Raw genomic sequence first — 11,478 nt, 5'->3', positions numbered from 1 at the left:
GACATGGTGTTAGCTTTCACTGTTATGCTGATGATACTCAGCTCTATATTTCTTCGCGGCCCGGTGAAACGCACCAAATTGAGAAACTAACGGAATGCATAGTCGATATAAAAAATTGGATGACGAGTAATTTTTTACTGCTAAATTCTGAAAAAACAGTGTTAATTATCGGACCTAAAAACCCCATATGTAATAACCTAGAACATTATCTAACACTTAATGGCTGCTCTGTCAATACTTCTTCATCAGTCAGGAACCTAGGTGTGCTGTTTGATAACAATCTTTTATTTGAAAGCCATTTTTCTAGCATCTGTAAAACTGTGTTTTTTCATCTCAAAAACATATCTAAATTGCAACCTATGCTCTCAACGTCAAATGCAGAAATGTTAGTTCATGCGTTTATGACCTCAAGGTTAGACTATTGTAATGCTTTATTGGGTGGATGTTCTGCATGCTTGATCAACAAACTACAGTTGGTCCAAAATGCAGCAGCTAGAGTCCTTACTAGAACCAGGAAATATGACCATATTAGCCCGGTTCTGTCAACACTGCACTGGCTCCCTATCAAACATCGGATAGATTTTAAAATCTTGTTAATTACTTATAAAGCCCTGAATGGCTTAGCTCCTCAGTACTTGAGCGAGCTCTTATCACACTATAGTCCTCCACGTCCACTGCGTTCTCAAAACTCTGGCCTTTTGATAATACCTAGAATATCAAAATCAATTGCGGGCGGCAGATCCTTTTCCTATTTAGCACCCAAACTCTGGAACAATCTACCTAACACTGTTCGGGAGGCAGACACACTCTGTCAGTTTCAATCTAGATTAAAGACCCATCTCTTTAGCCTGGCTTACACATAACACACTAATACACTTCTATTATTCAAATCCGTTAAAGGATTGTTAGGCTGCATTAATTAGATCAACTGGAACCGGGAACACTCCCCATAACACACAATGTACTCGTTTACATCGTAAGTAGAATGGCATCTACGCTAATATTTGTCTGGTTCTCAGTCCGTATCCGATCAGATGGTGGATCAGCACCAAGAGATGATGTCTACAGCCCTGATCGTCAGCGGAGACCAGGACACCCAGATGAGCCCCAGAGACATATCCCCAGTGAAGACCTCAATTAAAATACAATAAAACAAAAAATATAACAAAATAACTAAAAATATAATAAAATACCTTACTACATAATACTATTATTGTTAGAAATTGCAACAAAATAGAAATAGAAATATACAATTTTGAACTACAGGTTTCGTCTGGCCAGAGGAGAACTGGCCCCCCGACTGAGCCTGGTTTCCCCAATCGTTGCATATTATTCCCCTATACCTACACTGTTACGGACTTGTGGTTATAGTTAAAATAAGATAAAGGATTAGGAGAATGAAATAGCATTAACACACTTTCCATTTATTAACATTAAGCAGAGACAAAGACAAGGGGAAAACTGAGGGCTTATAAAGGGAAGAGAACAAAAGAGCAAACAACATAATCCAAATCAGGTGGGGACAATGAACGATAATTAACTAACAAGAATCGGAACTAAACCAAATAAGGGAAAAACGGAACTCAGAGGGGCAGACACGTGACATACACGGAGGTACTGAATGGGTACACTATAATTACAAAAAAGTTATGCTGTAAATTCTGTTTATATACACTGTAAATTGCAGGCTGTAATCTAAAGTGTTACCGAAAATATATCACTCATGGTACGTCATGGATGTGTAATTTGAAAAGTGTGGCAAAATGTACCCAAAGCAACATATTTTGCAGAAATGTATCCAGAGTCACATATTTCCAGTGAGCCTGGGTTGAATGCAACCTGGGTTGAACCCCCTTCATCTCTTCACTCGTTCATAATTTTCTTTTGTACCTTCAGTAAAGAGTAAAAGAGAGAGGCTAGACCCCCCACCTCAAAAAAAAGTGAAGCTTTCAGATCCATAAAAGAGAGCAGAACAAGCACAAGCACTTTGAAAACAATTAATCTTTATTATTATATCTAAAATGTAACAATTTGTGTAGCAGAAACATATCGTAGAAGACCATTTCAGATGTGGCATATGAAACTTTTAAAACATTGAATGTCTACAGCAAACTCTTTCATTTTAATTCTAAATTTCATATTGTAAGTACAAGATTCAAAGAAGCAAACTAAATAATAAAAACAATATACAATTAACATATATTTAAAAACTGACAAAAAAATATGCTCTACATTCTATGCAGAAATACCAAAAGAACAGAGGTAATATATCTAGCAAGAGTGCATCGATTTCCACATCAAGGTCCACAGCAAAGGTTTGGTATGATTATAATGGACATAACACTTGAATTAAAGCTCAGCATTCACATTGTGCCTGCAATGTTTAGTGAATAATGCTCTGGGGACCTACAGCTCAAAGGTCACCAAACATATGCAATGTGGACATTAATACAAAGAACACAGATAATAAATAACATTCTTCTTCATTTTTGTCTCCATTTTCACTTTTGCATTGTTATTTTTTGATTGTCCCATAACCAGAAAGCATTAAATCCGTGCATAGCTGTCAACAAAGAATAAAGCATTAATCAATGACCCTATAATGTGAATAAAAAAATGTTTGGTTGATAAATGCCACATGGAGGTGTTTGAGATCCTCTATGATTACTTGCATGACCTTTGAATCAATAATTCAGGAAAATCAAAGGCATTTAGAAGAGTAAACGTGAAATTTTAAAACAAAAAGACATTTCTGAATGCAGGAAGAAAATCTTATGGTTTGCCAACGTTGAGTTTGTTAACAGTGATGAAATTCAATAATCGATATTTCAATCTTTCTTCTTTTATTTCAACAAATAAAAGCCATGCATTTTGCAAAAGCTGGCAAAATTCTTATTTGCATATGAACATGGTTTATCAGATGTACTGTGCATAATGTGGCCTCATAAACACAGGCAAAAGTCATTCAACTCTATTGACCAATTTTCCAAACATGCTGTATTGAGCTTTAAAGCTGAAGCATGTGCTTTTTAATCCTAAAATAAATTCCCAGATCTTTATTTTTTTTTTAAGTACACACCCAAAATGTCAGCATGAATTAAATGTCACCACATGCCACATTACCCAGCAAGCCAGTTACTTTTTACAGCACCTGTAATGGAGACGAGACTATCTGTTTGCTCAACCGATGACAGAAGGGGTTCAAGAAACCTTTTTCAAAACTGTCATTATGTTTGCAGTTGTGTTTGGTGACACCAGTGGCACAAAAATTACACACAGTTAGGATTTGATGCATTTTTCCTTTTTCATTCTAATGTGATCAAGTCATCTTGGGCTTTTAGCTCTCTTTCAGAGTGTTATATTAATTATCACAGTATGTGCATACTACGGCTTTATTTGTTCCTCTGATGGGCTTGAAACCCGTTTTTTAGTTATCATTCCACTACAAGAGAAGCAGCCATTACCGACAGAATAAGAGCTTTTCAGTAATGTAGAAGGAATGTCAGGTAGACCAGCAATTAATTATTGTCCTTTACATCAGACCATAAATAGGAACAAAAACAATCTACATCTATGTGCTCAACCTGGGCACCCTTGTGAAAAAGAAGCACACTTTAGCATACTTTTTAAAAATAGTACTTATTGAAGAAATAATTTAATTTAAAAGAATATACTTGTAAACCAATTGTACTGTTTTTGCACACTTAATCACATTTTAACTGCAATTAAATGAAAAGGCATTTGTGTACATTTATATTAAATGTAATCAGCCCGATAATTTAGAGCTTTCTTGACCCACTTAAGTACACCATTATATGTAATTACTTCTATTGTCAGTGAAATATGGTTAAAGTTTAATGCTGAATGTACCCAAAAGCATTTATGGTAAAACAAAATATACTTCAATGTGGTTTCGATTAAAACTTGCATGTCATGTATTTAAATATATTTGTATATTCATGTTTGAAATGTAATATCAAATAACACACTACAGTTTAAATTATAATCAAGTACTTTATATTAAACTAAGACTTTTAATTTGACATTATTACAAAGTGCACTTTTTAAAAGTGTACTTAAATGTATTAAGAAACACTCATGACAGTCTAATCTCTTAAGTGGTATTTTATTTAATTAATATTATATTATCTGCAAGTACTTTTTAAGATTTGAAGCACACTAAAAGTGCACATTTAATACAATTAAACACACTACGTTTTCACAAGGGCCAGATTCGAGCTTTCCAATATGATCACGCAATACAGCATATTACTTTTTCAGTCAAAATCAGAACGTTTTCTTAAGCGCGGCCATGTCTCTCTCTCTATCCGTACAGACGTTTGGTTGAGCCCCAAAACTGTTGCGTTCTAAGCGCTTTGTTTTCTTATAAAAGCACGCAAAAGCTGGGCATCTACATACTGTGACTTCAAGTTGAGCCCAGGTTTCTGTCCAGTGTGGGAAAACATGGCGATGGTCAGTTTGGAGGGAACAAACCCTCTCTGCTTTGGCTTCCTCAGCCTAGCCCTCCCTGAGCAGGAAAGTCTCAACAGTCCATCAGGTCTTCCACAAGTCTACCTCTCAGCACTGATCTTATATCGCAGGACTAAGTAGGCGATCAGACGGAGCGACACAAAGAAGATGCCCAGTATAATGAAGTCCAGGTAGAGCTTTGCATCCTCAACATCCAGCTCCTTCAAAATGGCTTCGGATTTCTGGAAGTGGCACGTCTCATCTTTGTCGCAGTGCAGGTCTTCACGGTCAAGCCCGTAGATGGACAGAATGACTCCTTCAAAACCATATCTGAAAGGATTTAAAAGAAGACCACTTAAGATATACTGTGTTTTGTTGTATTATACAGGTCTCTGGAATACTTGATTCTGATTGGTCAAACGCAGCATTGTGTTTTATATTGTCAGATATTCATTATTTTAACCACTAGGTACATCTCCTACATGGTTTCTACATAGTTTAATTTCTTTCATATCATTCTACAGCCTCTTTCTACTTGCATAATAAAATAATTTAAATTTAGATCAATATCATGATCATTCATTTACTTATTTGGAAATGAATCATTATTATAAACCTCTTCTTCACTGTACATTATAGGCTATCTTACGTATTTAAAGACAACATAAATCACATTTGTAGCATATTTCATTTCTGTAATGAGATGTGTTTTCTAAGCAAAGTAGAATTCTTGTTCAGGAAATAACACCCTTGTGAAAAAGACGTTAACTTAACTGCTATAGTATGCACTTGCAGTGTACTTCAGATCTTAAAAGTATACTGTTAAAACTACACTTGCAGTTTATATTGTATTAATACAATAAAAGGCTACTGTCTCTTAACACACTTGAGCACACATTAAAAAGTACACTATGTAACTGTATTTTAATATAATTTTGTAATGTTTTTAAGAAGTGCACTTTTTGATTAGATTGCCATATTAAAGAACATGTGATTATGATTTTAACTGCAGTGTTTTTTGTTTTTTTTTTTATATTACATTTTAAATGTAATATGGAATATTTTTTAATACAGATTACATTTTTACATTTTTGGTTATCATAAATGCCTGTCAGTACACATAATTCAAAGAAAATAGAAGATTACACATAAAGATGTACTGGAGACGCACTTAAGTGTGTCAAAAAAAAAAAAAACAACTCTTAAACTATACATTTAATACATGGTAAATAACGTGTTTAAGTATTCAGTGTTTAAGTTTAGTTTGCACTTAAGTATTTTCTTTTAAAGTATATTATTTCCATATTAAATACTATTTTTAAAAGTATCCCCCCTCCCCACAAGGGCACATAACATGCTCTAATATTGCTGGTCAATCATTATTATTTTCTGTTATCTTCAGGTATAAATAATTAAAGTACACATAATTTCAGATTATACATTAGGGTGCATCAAAAACACAATTCTTGAATTTTGATATGGCTGGGTGCTAAAAGTGTTCCATTATATGTAGAAACAACACATGCAAAATATTTTTCCAGTACATGATGATTTAGGGGTGCCACCGCACATCTGTTTTGTTGGATAAAGTGGTTAACAGTGCTCAATGGTCGCCATTGAGATCTGAGGTAAACAATACTACAGCTCAAGAAAACTGAGGTGATCTTTCTGTTTGAGGTGATCTTTCTGTGTTGGGTATGTATTATTACATATTATTATCATATCTGTAGTTGTGTCTTTGTATACTTATTTATCATAAGTCATTTAAGTCATATTTATAGGTATTTGGTGCTCATTACATCTAGCTAACGTTAGTTTGCCAACCACAGTTAGCTATCTATGTTAGCTAAGCTTAATAGCTTAACATCAACAGTATTCTAGAGTGGACAATGTCATATTCAGTGTATACAGTGGGTACGGAAAGTATTCAGACCCCCTTAAATTTTTCACTCTTTGTTATATTGCAGCCATTTGCTAAAATCATTTAAGTTCATTTTTTTTCCTCAATGTACACACAGCACCCCATATTGACAGAAAAACACAGAATTGTTGACATTTTTGCAGATTTATTAAAAAAGAAAAACTGAAATATCACATGGTCCTAAGTATTCAGACCCTTTGCTGTGACACTCATATATTTAACTCAGGTGCTGTCCATTTCTTCTGATCATCCTTGAGATGGTTCTACACCTTCATTTGAGTCCAGCTGTGTTTGATTATACTGATTGGACTTGATTAGGAAAGCCACACACCTGTCTATATAAGACCTTACAGCTCACAGTGCATGTCAGAGCAAATGAGAATCATGAGGTCAAAGGAACTGCCTGAAGAGCTCAGAGACAGAATTGTGGCAAGGCACAGATCTGGCCAAGGTTACAAAAACATTTCTGCTGCACTTAAGGTTCCTAAGAGCACAGTGGCCTCCATAATCCTTAAATGGAAGGCGTTTGGGACGACCAGAACCCTTCCTAGAGCTGGCCGTCCGCCAAACTGAGCTATCGGGGAGAAGAGCCTTGGTGAGAGAGGTAAAGAAGAACCCAAAGATCACTGTGGCTGAGCTCCAGAGATGCAGTCGGGAGATGGGAGAAAGTTGTAGAAAGTCAACCATCACTGCAGCCCTCCACCAGTCGGGGCTTTATGGCAGAGTGGCCCGACGGAAGCCTCTCCTCAGTGCAAGACACATGAAAGCCCGCATGGAGTTTGCTAAAAACACCTGAATAAGATTCTCTGGTCTGATGAGACCAAGATAGAACTTTGGCCTTAATTCTAAGCGGTATGTGTGGAGAAAACCAGGCACTGCTCATCACCTGTCCAATACAGTCCCAACAGTGAAGCATGGTGGTGGCAGCATCATGCTGTGGGGTGTTTTTCAGCTGCAGGGACAGGACGACTGGTTGCAATCGAGGGAAAGATGAATGCGGCCAAGTACAGGGATATCCTGGACGAAAACCTTCTCCAGAGTGCTCAGGACCTCAGACTGGGCCGAAGGTTTACCTTCCAACAAGACAATGACCCTAAGCACACAGCTAAAATAACGAAGGAGTGGCTTCACAACAACTCCGTGACTGTTCTTGAATGGCCCAGCCAGAGCCCTGACTTAAACCCAATTGAGCATCTCTGGAGAGACCTAAAAATGGCTGTCCACCAACGTTTACCATCCAACCTGACAGAACTGGAGAGGATCTGCAAGGAGGAATGGCAGAGGATTCCCAAATCCAGGTGTGAAAAACTTGTTGCATCTTTCCCAAAAAGACTCATGGCTGTATTAGATCAAAAGGGTGCTTCTACTAAATACTGAGCAAAGGGTCTGAATACTTAGGACCATGTGATATTACAGTTTTTCTTTTTTAATAAATCTGCAAAAATGTCAACAATTCAGTGTTTTTCTGTCAATATGGGGTGCTGTGTGTACATTAATGAGGAAAAAAAATGAACTTAAATGATTTTAGCAAATGGCTGCAATATAACAAAGAGTGAAAAATTTAAGAGGGTCTGAATACTTTCCGTACCCACTGTAGATGTCTCATGTTTATTGAGAGTAGCATTGTATTTGTTACAGTAAATTAACATGATGTTGCTCATTGGAGCAGACTCTGGCACAGACTGAGCAATTAAGTTTTAAGTTTAGTTAGTGTCAGCTCTTACCATTTAGGCCCTGTTAGTTGCCAGTGAGTTAGCCACTAGAGAGGGTTTGTTCTTTTAAGTGTGTCAGTATCGCCCCTTGTGTTTAACAATAAAGTCAATTAAACTTTATATGTGTCCGACATCCATCACTGCTGCACAAAATTCAGGGTAAGACCACGTGAACATGTCCCATTGACCTCCATTCATTTTGTCTATAGGACAAATTAATGGAGAATCTTGAAAGTTGAATTCTGAGAAATGCCCAAGTTGCACAAAGGGCAAACAAACAACTTTTACTTTGATAACCCTATAGAACATGTTACTGTATAAAAGTTCACTGTACTCAACATTTCCAGGTCAACCTTTTGGCAATTAGACAAAAAATTGCACATTTTTCGAAATTTCGCCAAAGTTCATGTGTTAGGTGGCACCCTAAATCTCAGTGGAATTCCTCAAAACTTTGCAAAAGTAATTTTTATGTTAATTGGAACAAAATGCAATGCCAGCCAAATTGATATTTTGAAATTAAAATTTCCCATTCAAATTTTATGCACCCTATTATACATACTAAAGGTAATGTTTCTAATTTTAAAAAATCCAGAAGAATGAATTTGGTGCATACAGTATCTATCACAGCTCAATACTGAGTCTAAGCTATAATGAACAATTCCTGAGGTTGCTTTACCTGACATAGGAAATGTATGATATCCATTGGAGGTATTTTGGAATGGTGTCAAAACTGACAAAGAAGCCTGAAAACAGCAGCACAGGGATGGCTGTCACAGGACCGATAAAAGTTGCTACCTGTCAAAGAAACACAATACTGCATCATTATATCAACATTAGGCAAACATGCATTTTCTATTAATGCCGTCGAAATGTATTGATAATGAGGCAAATTGTTCACATAATATCAAGCATATGACAGAACGATAACGGATGAGTCAAAAATATTGAGGTATTTACTTGTAATGACGTGGATGCTGCTCCTATCAACAGTCCAAGTGACTGTGCAACCAGTGACGTGAGTGTCCCCAAAGCCAGGAAAAGTATGAAACGAACTGCATCTGAAGGCTGAGATGTCATCCAGTACACTATACTGCAGTAGGCCACTGGGAACACAATCTGTGAGGAAGAAAAGATTGCTCAGATCTATCTTTTTCTGAAAGTATTTTGAAGTATCTGTTTTAGAGAGAAGACTGACAATCTGAATATTCGTTCATAACATTCAATGTTGCAAATTTGATTAGTGACCTTGGAATTTATTACTTCATGAGTTGTCTTAATTCTTGAATTTAGTAATAATATTAATAATAATAATAATTTTGTAAAATGTTCTTTTTTTTCAGGCTGAGAAAAACAAAAAATATATATTTTTCCACCTAATTGGAGAATTTTTCTGGTAGAGACACTAGAGGACATTTCTGATTTCTGACCAAAGACTGCTTATGCATTACCGCTGGAAGTAGAGGTGCTGAAGTGTAGCCCACGAAAAAATGGGGGTGCTGGGGGTGCGGTGTTAAAAATAAATTAATGAACAATTTGTAACAAAAAATAAATAAAATTAATTGTATTAATTTGTATATTCATTAAAATTCATTGAAAAAAGTAGCCTGAGTCTACAATGACCTGAAGCAACAGTTAAACATGAGTTGAAACAAATTGATTGCGAAAGTCGTTTCAACTTATCAAACTGACTTAAAAAATAATTTGATGCCATGTTTTTTACCTGTAATGTCTGTGCCGTACCCAAATTAAGAATTAACGATTATTACTACAGACATAGCAAAGAGACAGCAAGAGTGAACGAGAGCATAGGAAATGCTCTTTTAAAGTATATTATTTCCATATTAAATACTATTTTTAAAAGTATCTGTACCTCAGCAGCAACAAATCTCGCATTGTCACATCTGTAGTGCTTATTTTGATCTTAAACGTTTGGTTTTCCTATTCCTATTTTTGTTTCCTATCCTAAAATTTATGCTTACGGTTGATTCAATATTACTCTTAAAAAAAAAAAAAAAAAGCAAGGCTATAGAATAAAATAGAACAATGACAAATTTACCTAGCCTATATTAAACTTTGAACTTTTATTAACAAAATGAATAAGGATATGTTTTACCCAAGTTTAACAAATAGGCTAAATATGGATTTCCCCTTAGGCTGCCTTAAAACCATCGTAGTTTGTGGTTTATTATCTTATTAACTAAAACACATCAGCCATAAAATAGTAGCTACAATGGCATGTTCGCATATATTAAACATCTAACTTTTATTAACAAAATGAATAAGATGGATATAGCCTTGAATCGTAACCCAAATAAATAAGGTATTTTCCCTTATTTAAAACGTTTGTGGTTCATTGTTATTTTTTTAATGAAAACCCAGCAACAATACAGTCATTTATATTAAACGAAGAAATATACATTTTATTAACAAAAGTAGCGCCATAGTAGTGTCAGTCTTTCTCGCATCACTCTTGTCACGTGTCCCGTTTTATTTCTCAGCCCCCCTGCTCAAAATTTGTTCCCGCGGCTATGTGCTTATGTAATGTTGCAGCAGGATTTGTCTAAACAGGGTGAACAGTGATTTGACCTGAAAAGCAAATCTGCTTCGAGATTTACGTGTTTATGCCATGACCATCTTAGTGTTCCCCCTTTTCTGCTTTTTGTTCTATTTTTAACCTGTTATGTTTCTGTACTCTGAGGAAACCCTGCTGTAAATCTTATTCTTATCCACTTTGTAAATCTTGTTGAGCACAACAACCAAGCATGCAACTTTTCAGGAGGAAACCACACGTTTTCTTTTGTTCCATGTTACCTGAAACGGGACATCCGCCATTGTTTTGGCCAAGTAGTATGCCTTTAGGCTGTACCAGTAATTTAGATGTTCTCTCAGAAAGACGCCCATCTCAAGAGGAACTATAATAACAATCAGAAAGAACAGATGAGCAAGGATAGCATGTTATTATCAAGTTAGTGAAAGTGTGCGTCATAAAGAATATAATGGACATTTTTACACAAATTGTACAGACTCACATGTGAGGACGGTGGGCATCAAAGCTGCGAACATGAGGAACAACATTGAGAAGAACAGGAACCCGGAATTGCTAAGGACCTTCTTGGCCTCGTTGCCAATGCCCAGGTATAAAAGACCGATCAGAATTCCAATCCCAAGATGAGACATGATGCGCAAATGAGTCAACACCTAAACGAAGAAAAACCATGTTCAAATCAAACCTACGTTCCTTCTGTTTTTACTTCTATACCCACTTTCATGTGTCAATCAGTACTGAATTGAGAATGGCTTCTGAATTGCAGCTCAGTAACTCAATTTCAAAATAATATGAATTTAGAGCGCAAACAGGATGCATTTATTTTAATT

The 11,478-nt window shown here is 35.9% G+C and overlaps 1 protein-coding gene across 1 annotated transcript in view; it reads right to left on the bottom strand.

Moving 5' to 3' along the window:
• Positions 1-1,989: 1,989 nt before the first annotated feature.
• abcg1 (ATP-binding cassette, sub-family G (WHITE), member 1) overlaps positions 1,990-11,478 on the bottom strand; it is a 32,468-nt gene continuing 22,979 nt past the window's right edge. Inside the window, exons 11-15 of the mRNA XM_058745244.1 lie at positions 11,133-11,301; positions 10,915-11,015; positions 9,061-9,219; positions 8,780-8,898; positions 1,990-4,800 (exon numbers count right to left, since the gene is read on the bottom strand). Of these exons, the coding sequence (XP_058601227.1) occupies positions 4,572-4,800; positions 8,780-8,898; positions 9,061-9,219; positions 10,915-11,015; positions 11,133-11,301 (777 nt within the window). The 3' untranslated portion in view covers positions 1,990-4,571. The remainder of the gene's footprint in view (positions 4,801-8,779; positions 8,899-9,060; positions 9,220-10,914; positions 11,016-11,132; positions 11,302-11,478) is intronic.

The sequence above is a fragment of the Onychostoma macrolepis genome, chromosome 15 (genome assembly GCF_012432095.1).
Source record: "Onychostoma macrolepis isolate SWU-2019 chromosome 15, ASM1243209v1, whole genome shotgun sequence".
NCBI lineage: Eukaryota > Metazoa > Chordata > Actinopteri > Cypriniformes > Cyprinidae > Onychostoma > Onychostoma macrolepis.
Note: the sequence above shows the minus strand (reverse complement) of the source record. Positions and strands in the feature narration are given on the sequence as shown.